This window comes from Melanotaenia boesemani, chromosome 7 (genome assembly GCF_017639745.1).
Source record: "Melanotaenia boesemani isolate fMelBoe1 chromosome 7, fMelBoe1.pri, whole genome shotgun sequence".
In the NCBI taxonomy this organism is placed as follows: Eukaryota; Metazoa; Chordata; class Actinopteri; order Atheriniformes; family Melanotaeniidae; genus Melanotaenia; species Melanotaenia boesemani.
This window is the reverse complement of record NC_055688.1, coordinates 31,406,330-31,426,393: the sequence shown is the minus strand read 5'-3', so window position 1 is coordinate 31,426,393 and position 20,064 is coordinate 31,406,330. Positions and strand designations below refer to the sequence as shown.

At 37.2% G+C, this 20,064-nt stretch overlaps 3 protein-coding genes across 3 annotated transcripts in view; 2 read left to right on the top strand and 1 right to left on the bottom strand.

Annotated features, from left to right (window-relative positions):
• Positions 1-797: 797 nt before the first annotated feature.
• Positions 798-2,137, bottom strand: syce3 (synaptonemal complex central element protein 3). The gene is made up of 3 exons (XM_041990489.1): positions 2,030-2,137; positions 1,361-1,469; positions 798-1,221 (listed from the first exon to the last, which is right to left on the bottom strand). Exons 2-3 carry the CDS (start codon positions 1,467-1,469, stop codon positions 1,043-1,045), a joined length of 288 nt encoding a protein of 95 aa, XP_041846423.1. The 5' UTR covers positions 2,030-2,137; the 3' UTR covers positions 798-1,042.
• A 984-nt stretch (positions 2,138-3,121) lies between these two features.
• foxi3b (forkhead box I3b) lies at positions 3,122-5,291 on the top strand. Its single transcript, XM_041989377.1, has 2 exons — positions 3,122-3,872; positions 4,000-5,291. The coding sequence occupies exons 1-2, from the start codon at positions 3,272-3,274 to the stop codon at positions 4,566-4,568; spliced, it is 1,170 nt and encodes a 389-aa protein (XP_041845311.1). The 5' UTR covers positions 3,122-3,271; the 3' UTR covers positions 4,569-5,291.
• Positions 5,292-6,624: 1,333 nt separating this feature from the next.
• The window catches only part of LOC121643527 (gamma-aminobutyric acid type A receptor subunit pi), a 29,744-nt gene continuing 16,304 nt past the window's right edge, over positions 6,625-20,064 (top strand). Inside the window, exon 1 of the mRNA XM_041990989.1 lies at positions 6,625-6,809. The gene's annotated coding sequence lies outside the window, so the exon portion shown is untranslated. The remainder of the gene's footprint in view (positions 6,810-20,064) is intronic.

Sequence of the window (20,064 nt, the reverse complement as noted above, 5' to 3'; positions counted from 1 at the left end):
ATCATCACAAACTTGATGGAATATTGTAAATTTATTTATTTTGGCATCCTGTACATAACAGGGCTGTATCACGAGACTATCTTAAGTGTTACAGTATCACAAATCCTGCCATCTATTGAGTTTACAGTTCTCTCTGTCAAACTTTATATGTTTGTTTCCAACCTTTGAGCCACTTAAGTGAGAAGATGGTCATAACTTAACCATCCCCTGTGGCAGAATAAAAGCTGCAACACCATGTCTCACATTGACATTCCGATAAGACTACTGCATGTGTGAAATCTTCAGTTACTCCTATCTACCCATCAGTGAGCCAAAATCACACAGACATTACGTAGAATCATGTAGGTCTGGACCGCTGACTTCTACAAGCAAAGTTAAACTGGTGTATCTATTTATTTATTTCCTCTATCATAGTTCAGATCTAGAGCAGTTTCATCATATGCTTTGCATATTTGAAAAATGGTGCTCTTTGACATCTTGGGATTGTTATGGGAGTAGATGGAGATAAACAGTCAAACATACATGCCAGTTGGTCCATGCTGCGAGATAAAGAGTCCAGCCCTCTCAGGATGTGCTCCAGATTAACGCAGGCAGCGGAATTAACTCGTTCAGCTTCCTTTTCTGTGTTATCCATCTGTAAAAACATTAGCAGACAGTTTATGCCAGGTTTTATCCTAAACTATACACAGTCTGCCTGCAGTGAATCACTCTTTTTGTACTTTAACTAAAAGCAACTTATTACCTCATATCAGAGCAAGGAATTAGTTTAAATATGTGTATACAAAAAAAGTAAACAAATTCTCATTCATATTTAAACGTCTTTATTTAACCAAACAAGGTTCAGCAGTTCAGAAAACACCTGAATGCTGAAAAAAACAAATGAAGGACATGTTAACAACAAGTGATATTACCAGCAATCATCAAAACATCCTTTTTTATGCAAAAAGTTAAAGAAAGACATTGCAACTAGGAGCATGGCCAGTACAATCATAGTCTAAATGCATCCTTGTAAATTGAAAACTCTTAACAGTACAAATCACAGTTAAGAAAATGTTATGGCAGCAGTCTCAGTAGAAAGGTCAATCTCTGGCTTCTGCTTTAGGTCTCCGTAGACAGCAACTCTGCATCTGTTATAAGCTTCTTTAAGTTGGAGCATAGAGGCTCCCAGCTCGGGACTGGTCCTCAGTGTTACCAAGTCATAGGCCATCCAGGTCAGCTGCACTGCAGGTGGACAAAGAAGAACATGACTGGCCTGCTTTCAGATCATTGAATTCCACACCAAGGCAATATGAAGGCCAGTTTACTGTTATGATACATACAACTTGACATTGTGCCAGTTAAATAAAATATGGTGACATACCAGACATGTTCTCAATGTCTTCGATCATGCTCTCCAAATCCTTGTTCAAGTCCAATATGTTGTAGTTGCTGGTCGGCGGAAGCTCGGGGGTCAAAGATGACTCGGTCATCTGTTAGAGATGATATAACATCTTACCATCTGCTAATAAGTCTGTTTTTTTAAAGGGTGATGCTATATATATATATATATATATATATATATATATATATATATATAATTTAATGATCATAACAACAGTACACGGAGTACATTGTACAATATAAGAGAAAACGAACATGACAGTAATAACATATACATAATATTCATTAGAAAAGACATATAACTAGAAAAATAAAACTGGAATGAGTGCTTGGTGTCCTATGCAGTAAAAGAGCACCCGAGAACAGGATTCAATAACAGTAGTAAGTGTACATATACAAAATACATCAGCAAAGGATTGGTGACGCTAGCGAGGCCAGACGCTAACGGCTGTTGATGCGACATGACAGCAAAGCTAAAGGCTAGCTGTTAGCTAGATAGATTTAGTGAAAAATAATAGTGGCTTCGAGTAAAAAGAGTTAGACTCGCCAACTGTTTGCCAAATTAAAATACGGTATCATTCCTGCAAGGTTAATATTCGTTATTTAATCTTATTATTATTATTTTGTTCATAATCATATAATAACTTACATTTCGTCGATAGAAAGTTAGTCCAGTGCTGGAAAAGGATAGTTCACGTGCTAATTTGAATAAATTCCGGGCACGCGCCTCCAAGGCGTTTAAACGTCCTCTTCAATAAAGAAATATTTTAAAAACGTTATATTAAATACCAATACAACAATGTAAAACAGCCATTAAGAAGCCATTATATTATATTATATTATATTATATTATATTATATTATATTATATTATATTATATTATATTATAATTTACTATATAAGTAAAATCAACCTCACTTAAAAGGTTATATCTGATGATGTCGTTTGAATGATGCATTATGAATAAGAATAACGGTAGAATAGGAGTGGAACATCACCTTTGGCCCCGCCCTTGATAAGATGATTGACAGGAGAGAGAAAAGTAAGCAATTTGCAAATGTGATTCAGTTATTCCTTTTCTAATTATGACATTTTTCTCTCATGTTTATATTTTTTTTATATATATTATTGATCTTTTCTGTTAAAATGTCAGAACTCAAAAAGCTTGTAAATATCTTAACTTTTAACACGATATTAAATGTGTGAAACTATAGGTCTGCACAAGCATTCATATTAATTTGGAAAATGACTGGGGTCATTGCACAAAAAGGTGCATCAAATGCCATTTAATTAGCTATATACTGTCTGCATTTGTAACATTATAGAAAAGTGTGGTTTGATGGTTTTGTTCTGCCAATATGTTGTTACAGATGGTAGGCAGTTTTCAGACTTATTGGTGCAATTGCAATGCTGTAATAATTTTGTTCATCTTTATTGTTTAATTTTATTTATGAATGTGATAGGTGTCAAAAAATAAAGAAGGAATTAATAAATTGAATTTTAAGAGAATCACAGATGACTGAACTCTGTTTATGTTGTAGTAACAGTATGAGTGGAAAATGATTTAAATGGCTATGAGGAAAACCCCTGGGGGGACTGAACAAGCTGACAATAGGAAAAAAAGGAGATAAAAGAGATAGACTTCTCACCTGAGAAAGCAGCCAATCAGATTCTTCAGGGGGCGTTTCCAAGGGAAAAGATAAAACAGGTGTGACAGGTGACATGTTGGCATAAAGCAAGGACAAACAGTCAAGAACAGAGAGGATAAGAGTGGCTAACAGCTTTAAAACTCAGAGAGAACAATTTGGATGCGCTCACATTCCAGTACATTCCAGAAAATCAGCAAAGAGAAGAAGGACAAGCAAAGGTGAAGAGTGAGAAGAACTTGGCAATGTCTTCATTTGAGACCCAGAACCAGTCTCCTCCACGATGTGGCCCACAGTTCCCAAACCTGGGCCAGGAGCCGCCTGAGCTCAGCATGTACGGCGACTGTTACTACCCTCCTCCCTCACTGCCGAGTCCTCAGCGCACCACGCCACCCTCCTACGACCTGAGTGACTACACCACCTCATCTCCAAACCCTTACCTGTGGTTTAACAGCTCTGGGATCAACACGCCGTCGTACCTGTCGACCTCCGTCCCACCTGGTACTCCCGGCCCTCCCTTTGTCCCTCAGCACTATGGCATGCAGCGTCCTTACCTGGGTCCAGCTGGAGCTGGAGGTCCAGGAGGGGAACTGAGCTGGTTTTCTCTACCCTCACAAGAAGATTTGATGAAGCTGGTCAGGCCTCCGTACTCCTACTCTGCTCTCATTGCCATGGCTATCCATGGAGCACCAGACAAGAGACTGACACTGAGTCAAATTTACCAATATGTCGCTGATAACTTCCCTTTCTACAACAAGAGTAAAGCGGGCTGGCAGAATTCCATCAGACACAATCTTTCCCTCAATGACTGCTTCAAAAAAGTACCAAGAGATGAAGATGATCCAGGTAATATTTTCAGACCATCTTTATGATTGTGTTTTCAGTGTTTTGTTCTATCAGAAAAGCACTTATATGATTCATTTCTTTACACACTTTTAATTCTGAAATCTGAAAACTGAATCTCATCCAATAGGCAAGGGCAACTACTGGACTCTTGATCCAAATTGTGAGAAGATGTTCGACAATGGAAACTTCCGTCGCAAAAGGAAGAGGAAGTCTGATTCCCTCTCTGGCGGTGATGGCAGTTCAGGGGCTCCAGAGTCGGGTGACAGCGAGCGGGGCAGCCCCAAACACCCAACCCTCAACATGTCCCCAACACCGGACAGGATTCCCTCCCCTTCACTGACAGGTCCTACACCATGCCTCAGCAGCTTCTTGTCTGAGATGTCTACAGTTTCTTCTGGAGGAACCAGTGAGGTGGGGGGAGATGGGTTAAGCAGGCCACTGCAGATTAACCTTCCCACAGATGGGCCTCATAGACCCACCCAGCCTGGAAGCTTTAACAGCTACTCCTCCAACTCAGGTGGCTCGGAGTGGGTACCACAAGTGCCAGCTCCCCCTGTGCTCACTTCCTCACCCACTCACTCTTCTTTAGGTTACTCCAACCCAATCTTAAACCAGTACAGTGGGTCTAGTGGGCATTTCTATCCAACACTGGGATCAACAGGAATTATCTATCATCGTGAGGGTACAGAGGTTTAATAAGACATCACAAGAGAGGGGGAGGGAGGGTAAGTTTGAGAAGGCTATTGAAAAAACATTTCACCTGTCTGGTGTTATTTCTGTTTTAGAGATTTCCTGCGGTCACGAACACTTCACACAGAAAAACAATATGTTTGCGCTGACAGAGACAGTTGGGATCACTAGTGTGTGACAGCAGAGTAGAAAGGCTTTGATTCCCACAGGAACAGCCGAGTCAGCTGCAGCGGCCTTCCACTGTCACTCCCTGAAACCACAGTTAGCCTTCCTATCAGATCCTTCTCTCAGCTTTTATTCTAACTAAAGCTAGTCTCTATCAGATCTGACTCATTATTAACAGATCCTGCTGACACCAGGTTATTCCATATCTGCTGTCTGGGATGCTATGATGGTATCGCCCTTTACAATGCACAGACAGCACATTTAGATGAATGGTTGAATTACACCACTGTCATCTATATGCATGTAAAATAAGAACAAACCAGTGAAAAGTAACGTTTGTGTCAAGGTTTTTTACTGAGACTAAATTAATCTGATTAATTTACAGACTAGGTGAATGATATACAACTGGTTATTGTTCTTTGTACAAAAGTATATGTGTTGTGGAATGTTATACATGATTGTTGGTTTCTTGGTACAACGTTTAATGTACATGATCGATTTATAAGGTGTAATACATGTTGGAAGCTGTGTTTTTGTATATGAATAAAAGGTTTTGGAGTTACACTTTCTTTTTCTTTCTTTTTTTTATTTTATTTCTTTCTTTTTTTAGAATAATGCAATTCTCCTCACACATTCAAACACAGAAGAAACCAGAAGAAAAAGTTAGACAATAAAACAGTCACTGACAGAAAACAGTCCTGTCAGGAAAGCAATGACCAGTCGTGTGGAACCTACATGTCAGTGTAACCTGATCTTTGTGTGATGGATAGTTAACTGATTCTCCTAAACGGTGGAAAACCACATTCCCATGTTGTGCCCCCTCCAGACACTCAACACTAAATGGTCTTAACAAATAAAAAATTGAACAAGCAATAGGTATTTGTCATGCAAACAAAAAAAATAAAAAAAAAGAAAAGAAAAACAGAGTTTACTTTCTTGTTTGAACACATTTCTTTTATATACATGCAAAATTACAATAACAAACAAGCAAAAAAGAAGTTTAAGACATATATACACATACACTACAGTTTATAAGTTTGGGTTTATTTTCCCATTGTATTAAATGGGAAAGTAAACCCAAAATCTTGACCGGTAGTGTATGTACACTTGTATGTGCATCGAAGAACAAGGCAAGGCAATTTTATTTGTATAGCAAATTTAATTTACAGGACAATTCAAAGTGCTTTAGATAAAACAATTTAAAGCAATACAGCAGGGTACAGAAGAAGCATTAAAATGTACAATAAAACCAAAATTTTAAAATGAAATAAAATACATGAAATGAAGACAGAAGCACATCAAATGAAATAAAATGAAATGCAAGGAATTAAAGCTACAGTGTGAGGAATCATTAATGAGGAGAATAATCATATAATAAAAACTAAACACTATACTAAAATACTAAATAGATGCTAACAAGTAATGAAAAGAAACATGATATTTAATTAAAAATAGCTGAAAGTACATTTAACCTGCAATGTCAGACGAATGTATCTAAACGCTGTATATAATGCTGCACCAAATTTAGGCTTTACATAATCATTATTGAAACAGTTAGTGATAGACATTAAACTGTGATAAGATAAAATCATGTCATATTCTCAGATTTTTTTTCCTGCTCATTGGTTGATTGGTACGTATGTCATTTAAATAAATAAAAACTTTTACTGCCATCACCCTGAGGCCTTTATTTACCCAGAAACATAGGCAGCATGACACCAATTTACACTAAACACAAAACCAAAACGAAAAAAAAGTGAGGAGAAGAGGGATGGAAAAAAAAAAAAAGAAAGGATCAAGTGGAATTTAACATCCTGGCACTAGTAGCAAAGTGTCTCAGCAGTATGAGGTCAAGCTGTCAAATTTGCATAACTGATTTTAAAATAAATAAGGAGGTTGTCTTTGGATGGATCATAAAGTTCTCTTTTATCAGTTGTGTGAGGCTTTGGTAACACTTCTGATTTAATTGTGTGAAACATTCTGAGTCATGCTGTGCTGAAAATTCAAGAATTAATTAAGGAAATCCTGACTGCCAGATGCCAGTGCAAAGGGAATAACGCTTCCTGCAGAATTTCAGACTAGGTAAGAAGATTTAAAAAACAAAAGAAAATAATAATAATAATAAAAAATCAAACAAAACCATGAATAATACCACATATACAAGTGTAGAAACAAGTAAAGTAAAATACAGAAAAATTAACAGTAAATACTACAAAGTAAAATAGGAACACTTGCGAGTGTCAGATTATGAGAAAACCATTCCATTGAATTCCATATAGTGTGAAGATCTACTTTTAGTTGATATTCATGCAAAGCCATAGTATGCTTTGAATGAGATTATCAGGATCTTGGACAAAATTCTGATGTGTACGGGGAGCCAGCGTAAGTGTGCCGAGATAAGGGTGGTCCACTCTTTTATTTAGTGTTTGTTAAAAGCTGTAATATGGTGAAAGAAATTAGAATCAAATTTAAAATCCCTCTCATGATAACAGCAAACTCTGACCTGTCTGAAAGAGCTTATTGCTCCCCACATGAACACATTGTTCCCAGTATGCTGGTCTACTTCTTGTTTCCAGAATTTCTTGGACTCAGGGGGTACAGAACCTTTTATTTTTTTCTTTTACATTCTTGTCTTTAGTCTTGGCTCTATTCTTCTATATTTTACTAGTGCTCTGTAAAGCACATCTGAACTTGTGTTTAAAAGGTATTATATGAATAAAGTTGAGCTGAACTGAAAAGAAAACAGATTGAACAGAGAGGGAAATACTTATCTTAAACTGCCAATTTTTTTTTTTCTTCTTCCCCATATCATGTTCAGTCTTTGAGATGACAGGTCTAAAGACTGTGCATGAAGAAAAGGGGTGATCCAGGCTAAGCTTCTCTGAACAGAAACACTTTAGAGTCATTTGTCTCAGGGGTTTGCTTAACTGCTGACATCACCTTTGCTGACTTATTCAGGCAGTTTCTCACTGATGCAAATTTCTAACAGTTAATCACACCCTGAATGGGGATGACAAGACTTTGGAATTCCAGATGGAACTTTGCCGATAAGAAACGGTAAAACTGGGGGGATTTACTCCCTCAAACCAGTCAATTTGTTTTTGTTAAAACCACACACCTCTATATCTGTCTGTATCTTGAAACATCCCTTGTTTCTTACAGAATATGTAATATGTTCCTTGTAAGAAGTAGTAGCATCATGTCCAGCTGCACATGAAATCCAGTAATTTTTCCCCCCTCCTGGCACTTCTTCTTTTTTTTTTTTATTTTTACTATGTCCTAATTTAAACCATCATCACATGTTAAATTTTACCACCTTTGCCTTGCTCAGAAAATCGTGGCACTTGTGGTGCAAAACCTATGATGCCAGACAGTTGTAGTCCAAGCCAATCTAAAAGTTTTTTTTGGGGCATTCAAAAATATTTAGCACTTGCCTTTGGCAGTAGAATTATTGTTCAACAGATTTCTATGATTAAAATCTATAAATCCATCTCCACCTGCTGCCTGGCTCGTGGCATTTCACACACCTGTCGAACTAACGGAACGCACCCACACAAAGCAGTGCATGTAAGTGTGTGGTGTTTATAATAGAAACTCAAAGAACGATCATGCTAGAGATGTTATGCATGAGATATTTGTATATACAATAACTTCCAGATTATAGATTTATGGAAAAGGAAAAGTCACACCTTAATGGCTGACAGTTACTCTGTTCAAATCTTTGCATTCAGAATGAGCGGATCCAGAGGGTCATTGAGGATTATCTGAACAAAAGGTGAAGTTTCTTGGTACCAGTTCAACCCAAAACACACACAAGGACACACTCTTGCACGTTGTTCGTATTTACTAAAACAGTGGTGTCCTATCAGGGCTGTTTAGTAAACGGTAGCACAGAACGTCAAGTCTGGAGATGTGTCGTTATGGCCTCTGCCACAGCAATGGATCACCAGCCTGCTGTTTTGGGTAAACACCCACACACACTCCAGACACACGAACACAGGTGATAAAAGGAACAAAATAGGTTTTCACCGGTCTGGAAGTCATTCAACAACCTTTCAGTTTTCTTTGCTCTTTAAAGGTCAATGAAAAAACGGCAGACTGTTGAAGAGGGAATTCTGTGATCTGCAATCTCTCCGATCACACTATTCAAGCTCTGTTAGCAGAGGCTTAGCATCAATGAAATACTCTTACATTTACTTTATTTTTTGCCAATTTTACAATCTGGATTTCTGTACAATGCCCAAATGTGCAGACAGTCAGCAGGTTGCCATCTTCGACATCCAACCACCTTAGATCATAAAAAGTCCTTATTTGATGTAGGTTGTTTGTGAGAAATCCATGTTTTCCAATGATAAAGAACAAAAGTGCAGCAACTCCTTTGCTGTAAAAATGATCATGATCCCATGTATCCCAGTGTCTCAGAGTCAAGAGCATAAGGTAGTGAGTGATCTCCCCATCCTAAACATGGTTTATATACACGATTTGGGGAAAAGCGAAGTTTGAAGACAAACACAGAAGGCAGTGAGACTGTGTGTATATATGAATCAATGCTATTTCTCCCTAAAATATTTTTCATGTCAACATGCAGTAAACATGGAGATATGAACGGGGTTTTTCTGTGAGGGAGGGAGAGGATAGAAGAAGGTGAGGGGGGGTCGGGTGTATGTGAATGATAAATTAAAGAAATGAAAGATTTTTCTCCCCTCTTTTTGCAGTTTGTGTCATACTTGACCTGGTGAAATAGATCCTTGCTAGTCATGTAGAGTTCCACCAGGTCAACAGTCACTAACTTTTAGATGCTATTGAAAGGATTTCTTTTTTCCATTTAATGTAGGTTGTGTGAAGAACCTAAAAAGATAGAGGTCAGAAAGTTCACTGACTAACAATCCAAGATGAAACTACCTAAAGGGAGCCAAAGGAATTTTCCACCTTCTAAAAGAATTCAAACCGCAAAAAGTTTTAAAGTTTTCTAAATCTGGGAACACCGATAATACAGAGAAGAAATATAATCAATTAAGTGTCATTGCTATTGGTCTCAGGGAGTTTTAGCTTCTTTTATTCCTTCTGGAGGGAGACCTGGAATTGCTTTCTGAGTACAAAGTCCAACTGATTAGATTCAAGCCTTCGAGATACCTGGTAGAATTAATAGAAAAAAAAAAAAAAAAGGGAGGCTACATCTTAGCATGCAGAGTGAGGACTGTGGCTGTTTGGTAGGCAGTGCACATAAATACACTCTGTAAGTCCATAAGGGATTTATTTATTTCCATTGACCATGCCTGAAACTCAAACAGGAACATCCAGACTTTGTCCATTCAGATGTATTGCTCAAAAGAAATCCAATGAAAAAAATTGATATATTTAGATGAAACAGCCACAAATAGTTTGTTTGCTTTATTTACAAATCTGGCATTTAACCTGCACACATCGACCTGCCTTCAACAATCTTGCCTCAGGCAGGTGCATGCTGAGAATGTCGTTAGGATTGTGGATACTTTGGTGCAGATCTGAAAGACTTTTGGTTTTCATAAAATAATATATTATATCAGTGTCATAAATCAAGCCTGTAACCTGAATCCCCTCTCTGGCTTTAATATTTGAAAGGGAAGTTGTTTATTCTATGTTTGAGTTTTTTCTTTTAACAGATCAAATGAGACGACAGTCTCTGCTTCTTTATCCTCTCAGTTCACATATGCCTTGAGTAAGGAATTTGATGCATATAATAGATGGTTTCGATGCAATGGAGCTTTCACAGAGTCATGGGACGTCTATCTGGTTTAATCTGATTAAATATAATCTTGAGATTTAACATTTTGTTCTTGATGCCATTGGTAGGCCAAGTAATTTAGTGTGCCACTGTTCAAATTTTGTTCTGTGATAAGTTGAGTAATTATTTTGTGTTTTCTCATTTTTAAAATAGATAAAATCCCACCTTCTTAATTTAGATTTAAAACATGTGCCTTCGATCTTGCCATATGGTTCCGGACAGTTAGAAATGCAGTTGCTAATTTTCTATCACATACATGCTGAGTATGTAATGGTCCAAACTAAGGCTGCAGTATCAAACTGAGAAATCAGAGGATTTACCAGTTTATTCATGAATCTCCCTGTATTTGTATGAAAGATAAATTAATATATGTATATATACACACACATATATATATATATATATATATATTATCAGTTGGTGTATTTTTATGTGCAGGTCAGAGACAATATCTCCTTACACAGAGCATAATTTACAATCGTAAAGCCTTTAGTATGATGGCATTTTGTTACTGACAGTGCCCTGCAGGTGATCCTGTGATGGATTACATGACATATTTACTATGTGAAGAACAGGAAATGTCCCAACGAAACCGTGGCTAATGAGCATCAGATGGGTACATCTTCCAAACCCTCATGATCTGTGTGTTATGACACACTACTCTGACTTCAGTGACAAAAACAAGGTAACTGCACCGGTCTGTTCATATGGGTATCAAGGGATTTTCCATTAAGTATTTGAATCCTTCTAAGAAAATGTCCGATACAACTTGGGGTTAACACTATCGCTGGAGACTGATTATGTTTTTTGAGCCCACATGAGATTTAAACAGGATAAACAGCAGTGATGCTTCGGATGAGTCAGCTCAAGAATTAATCTCCATGAAATGTCAGAAAGTTAATGGCGACCCTGTTTTACATAGAATTAAGTAAATATAGTTCACTTTAAAGTGTTAAAAAGACAAACATGAGTTTTAAGCATGCCCCTTCATAACTCTAACAGCTCTTCAGTTTTTGGGTGTTTTTATGGCACCTTTGATTTAAATTAAATTCCATCATTTTTTAACAAAAGGAGGAACTGAAGACATTTGTGTTGATGAGGAAAGTTTTTAGAAATAAAAAGCTCTTTCCAAATAGGGGCCAGCAGGGAAACAAATAAACTCCTTTATGTTTGGAATTCTCATTACTCAAAATTCATGGTGCTTTTACAGGGAACGGATGAGTTCTGGTCTCGGCTTATGTCACCAGGTGTATCCAGGCTGTGGTGATATGTTGGAAGATATAATTCCCCACATTCTCTCCTTAATATTGGGCCAACCTATGCACTGCAGAAGAATGCTTGGTCTTCCCTTTACCCCCTGCTTTCCCTATGTAATAACAGCTTATGGCTCTCTGCAGATAAACAGCTTTTCTTGTAAGGAATAATACTTTAGATCTGCTATCTTTAGATCTCTTTACTTTGCATAATTCTCACCCCAACAGACAAACTGGACCAGGTGTGGGAACAATCTAAAATAAAAAAGAGACCACCTAGTGGTCACCCAAAGTACTTGTATAGTTTCACAAAAGTACCACAACTCTAGGGCAATGCAGATGCTTTTAAATGCACTGTGGCACTGCATTAAAATGCTGCAATTCTGTATAGTTTCTTAATGGAGGTACAAAAACCAGCACGTTCTATCAAGTCCATCTGTTTTCTCATTACTCTGCAGATCTGTAAAGGGCAGAGTGGGAATCAATGGAAAATTAATCGCCCCTTTTGTCTTAGTGAAATGAGGATTTCACACACGGCTGACCTGAAGAGTAATCATTCCAGTGAATTTTTTTCTGCAGTGGCTATTTAGTGAATATAAACATTGTGACCAGAACATCAAACTAATGCTGTATTAGTTATTGTGGAAAAAGGAATTGACCCATTTTAATGTTAATCATTTATGCATTTTTAGTCTCTTTGTAGGGACAGCACCTGATCCCAGTGGTTAACTTTTCATCATGGCCTCAAGAGGGTCCCCTCTGCTTTACATATCCTGTACCGTGCAACTTTCATCCCACTTTATAATGATCTAATTTTCATACAAATAGGCTCACCTGAACATGCAGACATCATTAAAAACTAGTCTGTCCTTGGCTCCAGGGACTGGAAGGTTGAAGATGAAGAAAATTAAGTCAGCGGAGAAAGAAAAAGTAGGGGAGGATTAACTAGAGTGGGTGGAAGAAAGAAAATTATCACAAGTGTCTGAAAAGGTGCAACTGGGAGAGTAAAAGCAGAGCAGGACACAAAGAGGATGAGAATTTTGTTTTGACTAAGGTCACTGAAGTGTGACTTACATACATGAATTGCTTTTTTTCATATCAATTGTTCAAATAGAATATATTTTGTCAAGACAGTAATCTATTAAGGACTCCATATACACCAGACTACTAAACAAGATGCTGTTTAAACAGCAGGCTGACATCCAGTGGAGGTAATGGCCAACCGTCACGCAAATCCTTGTCACTCTAAATTTGTATCACAAAGTGGTTGCATCTATTCGTCATACTGTTGGTTTTTATCCAAGATTTGTAAAATCTAACTATTCTGCATACTCTTAATTAAATGATAAACCCTTTACTAAAGTTAAAACAGTGACGGTACATGTGAATATGTATGCTTGTTTTTATAGGATTCACAACAGTTAGAAGTTGTAATAAGATTATTAAAAATATTAAGAATCATTCTGGTGGAGAACACTAAGAATATCTGGCGCAGAATTATTTTGTATATATCTGAGCACAATTTGAAAGATATGAACACTTTTAGTCAAGAAATGTCTTTCTCAGTTCCATAGCATTTAAATTAAGACAATAAAGATATGCTGTAAATAACTTCTGACATTGTATATATAAAAATGTAAAAGTGATGGACTTTTAAACTGACCTTTGTTTTCAGTTCAGATATGCAAGAAAAAAGAATCTTTTAATTTTATCTTTTAATTTAGAAAAAATTCATCAAGAAATTCAGATTATTTGTCAACAATCGTTTTGTAAATAATTTTTTTTTTTTATCAATTTTTTGTAGATTGAGTGAGTTTTGGCTGCTAATTATGAGACGTAAACTTTTCAATGCATTTACAATGTGCATAGCATTGGAACTTGTTCTCTCTGTACAATGCACATTTATTAATGGTACTAAATGTTCAATTTTATTACAGATATGGGAAAAATCAGTATTTTTAAAAAAATGTATTGGCTTTAAAAATCTAAATGGACTAAAATACTGAAGTTTAAAACAAAATATTACTAAGTCAATCCACTAAAACAAGACTTTTATGTAGCCTCGCTTGTGCTAACACGCAGCTAGACAGCAATTCTGATTGTGATTTTACATTACGCCTGCATGAATGCCTTCAGTGGGACTCTAACTGGCCAAGGTCAGGGGTCGGCAACCTGCGGCTCTTGAGCCATGTGCAGCTCTTCAGGCATTCTGCATATAGGGGAAAATAGAATGTAATTCTGCATGAACAGATTTATTTACATTCATTACCAATTATGCTAGCTTACCAATTTGCTTGAACTGTGGCAAAAAAAATGTAACGTTGAAGACATAGTAAGATGTGGAAAGCCTTTCATGAATGTAGAATACACAAAGAACAATTCCTAGAACTACAGGAGCATGAATTCTTCAAAAACAAAGGTGATCTGTGCCTCTTTAAAATGACAAACATCATGACTCAGCAAATTGATTCAGTCCCAGCTGGCTCAATTCGTTGTGATGAATCGAGCAATGTTGGCAATATTGAGCAGACAGTGCTGTTATGTTGCTATATGAACGCAGGTTTGGCGTTTTCTTTTATGGAGACAAAGAAAACAATAAAAAGTAAAGGTTTTGTTTAAGTTACTTTTTAGAGTAAGATTTTGCAGCTCTAAACTATGCTAATTTAGTGGAACAGATGGCAAAAATGATTAATTTACCTGTTGCAGATCCCTGACCTAGGTGTTTAGCACAGGCTCCATAGTTTTTGTCCTGATGAAGTCCCTAAATATGAAATGTGCTAAGCTGCAAAGATGTCCAACTCACCTAAGCAACAAGATTCATAGGAGTTACATTGATAAGTGCCATATTCATTAGACTTAGAGCAAATCTAGTTATATGCATGTATACCGCATGGACTTGATTTGGGGAGGACAACAGCCTCTGCTGAGAGGGGACACATCACCAGCTACTGTAGCAGAGTTGGTCTATAGATCAATTTATTTTGCATGCTTGTTGACTGGCTCATTAGTCTAATTAAAAAAATAACTCTTTATCATGCATATTCATGATTTTGCAACTATTTTTAAGAATATTTTAAAGAACCTTATGATCACAGACTGCCTTGGGGGGATTGGGAGCAGTTGGAAAGTTGGGCTGTGTCATGATGTTTCATGTCAACATGCCTTGTGATATTTGTGGCAGAAACATTTAGCTGCTAAAATATAAAAGATGAAGAACCAGAATTAGCACAGGGCATCCTCTGAAGCTTTGCTTAGAGCCGTAAAAAAGGATAGGTTGTCATTAAGGAACCATTCAGCTATAAACTAAAAAAAATTACTAGTAAATTCCTTTAGCTGAATTGCCACATTTCTTAAAATGTAATTAAACCATGAATAACAGGCAGTAAGACAGCACATCTGGGTTTCCTGATTCCTGAAAGACTGGCATTTATATGGGTTTTATAGCAGGGATAATACATCATCCACATGACACAGAATTTACATATTTAGTACTTTTAGTGGGGAAAACCATCAAGAGAGAATGATTTTTTTTCCCTTTCTCTTTTAAAGACTGCATTAAATCCTCAACATGAGCAAGGGATCACAGCCACAAAAAAGGGAAGAACAATATTAGAGCACAAGTTTTAATGCCCACTACTCGGTAATTGCCTGTTTAGCTAAAATCTCTATGGAAATCTTTATATACCAAAGAAAAGAAACTGCATGCCTAATTATTTTCACTGCACTGCAGCATTAATGTCTGTCCAGGGTAGACACACAGCAAATGACATTGTGGACCCTCTTCTCCCCGTTGGGCTTTTCTGCTGGTCTTAAGTAAATCAACTGGTGCATATAATTGGTGTGTCTTAATCCCTGTGGCAAAAGGAGAAACAGTACGTGTTCGCATAAATGCGTGCTTACAAGAGCAAATGTGTGTGTATATGTGTGGAGGAGTCAACTGGACCATGCAGATGAGCTGGATCACATCAGTATAGGAGATCTGTTTAGACACATCTCCTGGTGCACATACACAAACAAACACACACATATACATGCAAACTCCAAGTACGTGTGTAAGATGTTCTTTCAAATTTGGATGAATTCAGAACATTTTTTTTTACCTCTTGCACACTGTTCATACTCAGTTTTTAAATATTAAAACATATTTTTCACAAATTATGTTCAAAGTTGATTGTGTGAAGTTGCTGAGAGTCCACCTACACTATAACAATGGAACACACACTGTAGGCAAAGACACTGAGAAAACATCTTCTTGCAGAAAAACACAACATACAGAAAACAGAAAGCAGATATTCATACAGAAGTTGTGTGAAGTTAATCAGCAAATAAATTCTTTAAACAAGTTCAAACTTTCTTTAAAGTAAAAATTTCAACACAACATCAAACCATTAATTTTAGACACCTAGGGCACAACATTTAGAGATCTGTACTTCTTTTTTTCATTTTAAATCTGTGCATATATTCCCAAAGTAATGATGATTTTTTTTCTATTCTTTATTTTTTCTTTTTGAACTATCCATTTTAGAAGAATTAGAGTGTGTTGAGCACTACAACTCAAGAATACTTAAGTTTTAGTTCAGTCAGACAACTCAGCCCAATGCCGTAGTTTGGCAGTAGCTCAAATTCCATCACTCCTTGCACATGCATATTTTTTAATCCATCAAGTGTCTGAGTGAATGCTGGACGATATTTTCTCTTAAGTGAAGCCTACAGGTGGATGCTGGAGTGACAGAGGGGCAATATGCAGTGATAATGGTGGCAGCACGCATGAAGCAAACAGCAGAGGAGGAAGTGTGCAACTTAAATAGACTGCCCTGATTAGATGGGTATTTTTAATATGTAGTATGAACATTTGAGACAGATCATGGGATGCAGCACAGCAGCTTGAGTTGTTTGCCAGAACAAGATTGCAGCCACATAATATTTGCACAAAATATTTAGAATTACATTAACCACTGGTTGCTGTTGTCAAATGCGTTGTGTCACAATTCAGGTTTAATTGAAAACTTTAAGATGGCAAACCATTACAAGGCTGTTTTCTCTTTTTTCTTTTCTTTATTTTGGCAGCATTAAGTGTAATGTGACAGGAACCACAATACACAAGTAAATGTTTAGGCCACAAAATAATGCACTTTTCTAAGTCTAATCCTATGTTGCAAAGGTCTAACTCGAACCATGCCAGATAAGTGACACATTTGGGCCTGATGGGGGCTAGTTTTGGCATTTAGGGCATAAACAGGTAGTACCAAGTGTTGCATGTTGTGTTCTTTAGACCGCATGTGATCCAGGTGTCAGCTGTTTGTTTAGAGACCCCCAAACTGCCTAAATGACTACAGGCCAATAGCACTTACTCCAATCATCACAAAATGCTTTGAGAGAGTGGTGCTGGCCCACACTCAGAACAGCATGTCGGACTTATTGGACCCCCTACAGCAGTGGTTCACAACCTGGGGTCTGAGACCCCAAAGGGGGGTCACCCAAAGAGCACAGGGGTTACCCAAGGCTTTGACCATAAAGAGCTATTGTGGTTAAAAAAAAGATTAAAAAGAAAGTCACCTATAAGGGTATACTTCTGCATTCAATCCATTTTTGTCTGTGTACTGTGGTTTAATGAAATCAGTGAGTAGTTAATGAAACAGGTCTAAGAAACACCAGAGAACAGATGATTTGTCCCTTTCAAAATAAATAAATAAATAAATATTATTATTATTATTATTATTATTATTATTATTATTATTATTATTATTATTATTATTATTATAAGGCTCTATGTTGATTATTTAACTTAAAAATTTTATTTATAAAGCACTTTCCATACCAAAAGCAGCACAATGCACATAATAACAGCAATAATTAAATACATCCATCCATCCATTACCCATGCCACTTTGTCCATTAAGGGTCATGTGGAAGCTGGAGCCTAACCCAGCATTTAGCAGGTGGGAGGCAAGGTACACCCTGGACAGGTCACCAGTCCATCACAGGGTCGCAATAATTAAATATCAAACTAAAATAATTTCAAAGTCAAATTTATGACAATAAGCAATGAACTTGTAACTTGAACATGAATTTTGGTGGGTGTTGTGTGCCTGGATATACATCACAGCAAATACCTTGTGGGAAATGTGGTGGTCATGTGGCTGAGTTTTGGCAGCCACACTCACATGGAGTCGATGTTGTAAGTCAAGGCCAAATGTGGGCCAAACAAACTGTAGCTATGGGCCATATTTGCTTTTTATGTGGAATGTACTTTAATACCTGACCTGAACTAGTTATGTTCTTTCTTCGGATGAATCCACAAAGTGGCTTTGGTTGTGATCTTCTGACACATTTGAAAAATTTAATTTCATTAAGCGTAGATTAATTAAACTTTAAAAACGTATACTCCATAATTTTAAGGCTTGGCATAATGAGCCTATGTGTTTTAATCAGTACAGGGCTGCCTGAACCCAAATTGGGAAACACTCACACCAAGCATGTATAGTAGGCTGCCTGGTTTGCTGGTTTTCTATATAATTTGTGATTAATTCAAAGCAGTTTAGATTTTTAAGAAGAATTTTGTAAATCTTCTTTATATGATTTAAAATAAAATTGAGTTTAGGATCTACTTCAGCCCCAAAGTATTTGACGGCTTTCAAGGAATAAATGTTTTAATTCTGAATCAGAGGAAATTTATACTGAAATATGGAAGAATTTACCAGTATAATAATAAGAAGTAGACGAAGAAGAAGAGGAATAATAATAATAATATTAATAATAAAAAAAAGAAAAACAAATCCCATAAAACAAAGGCTACCACTGAAAACAGAATGCAGATAGACTGAGGCAGAATTCATTTTGACTGGCCCATCGGAGCTGTCAGGATGAAGGTGACTTGGGAATAAATTCCCTGTACACCTCACCTCGCTCCTGTGGAACTGAACAGAATGCTTGAGTCCAGATGATAACCAATCCTGACGTTCCACTCATCTGAATTTCAAGTAGAATGGCAAAAGGGATGGGGTTTGCTCTGGGGAGAAGGGCTGATTCTGGAAACAGAGACTTTGTGTCTGTGGACTTGTTTAATGAGGCTGAGAAATTGCACAACTGGTCAGGATAATAATAAAAAAAAAATCAATCAATTCTGCTACAAAGAGAAAAAATAACCATTATCATCATGGTACATATTTAGCTGCACAAACTGGAAGCACTTTACAACCCTGATAAGTCTTATCATTCTCTACATGTTGTTGCCAGCGCTTGGGCTGATTAGATGGTACAAATCAACAAGAAATCCCCTGAGATCTGCCAAGCTTGTTGATGAATTCACACTTCGGTTACTCAATAACAGCTCAAAGCAACCAGAGCGGGGAAGAAGAGAACAAACTGTTTCACTTGACTGGCCAAAGAAGAAGTGGTTGTTGGAAGGATGGAGACCACCGAGAGGATGTAAAAAGAGAAGGAAAAGAGATGGAGTCAAAGTGAAGATAGTTGTTCTGTGCTGAACTGTTGCTTTTGCTGCACTAGTCTCAGGTGATGTATGGCAAACAGGATTTTGCTCTCTGTCTCTGAATGTCCACCCAGCTGCTGTCTGCAGCACCTGTTAAAAATATGATGGTGAAGTCTTAAAAGGTAGATTGTAGCATGGTTAAGAGTGCACACAGAGCTAAAGAACATCTGTAAAACAATTTAGAGCAAGAGAACAAATAAGTATTAATTCAAAATGTCAGCAGTCACACTTCCTATCTGCCCTTTAAAAAAATTAGATTTGATGAACCTGCAATGTTGGAAAATGAATATGAAAAAGCCTGTTTTCAAGCACAAAATGCAAAGTCAATAATATCAAGAGAACAGAAAAACTGAGGCACAGTAAAGACAAGTGAAAACCAGTGTGCTGGTACTGACCTGAATTCCCAGCATGAGTAATACGGGCATTTTCCCAGAAGCAAATCTCTCCATTCAGGAAGTGCTCCTGCTTCTACGCTCCATTTCTTAGATATGTTCCTTGAAGTGCACCAGCTTCATTACACACTGTTTCCACCTGAAGTTAATGAGTTCCGTTGGTGCTTTAACATAATGCATTCAAGGGCATTATAGTTTAGAGAAGGTGGAATAAATGACACATTTCAGACTCTTAATTGTCCCTAAAGGGATTCAGAGTCCCAGGTGATTGACCAGTGATGGCTCTGGGAAAACAGTGGAGTCCCACAGCTTTGCAAGAGGAACATGAACATTGAATTTCTGATGTTGGAAAAACTGTTCATCCTAGTGGTTCTGTCCTGTCTATAAAAATGAAATCTCTGGCTTCTCTGCTGCTGACAGCTCTAATAACTACCCCAGC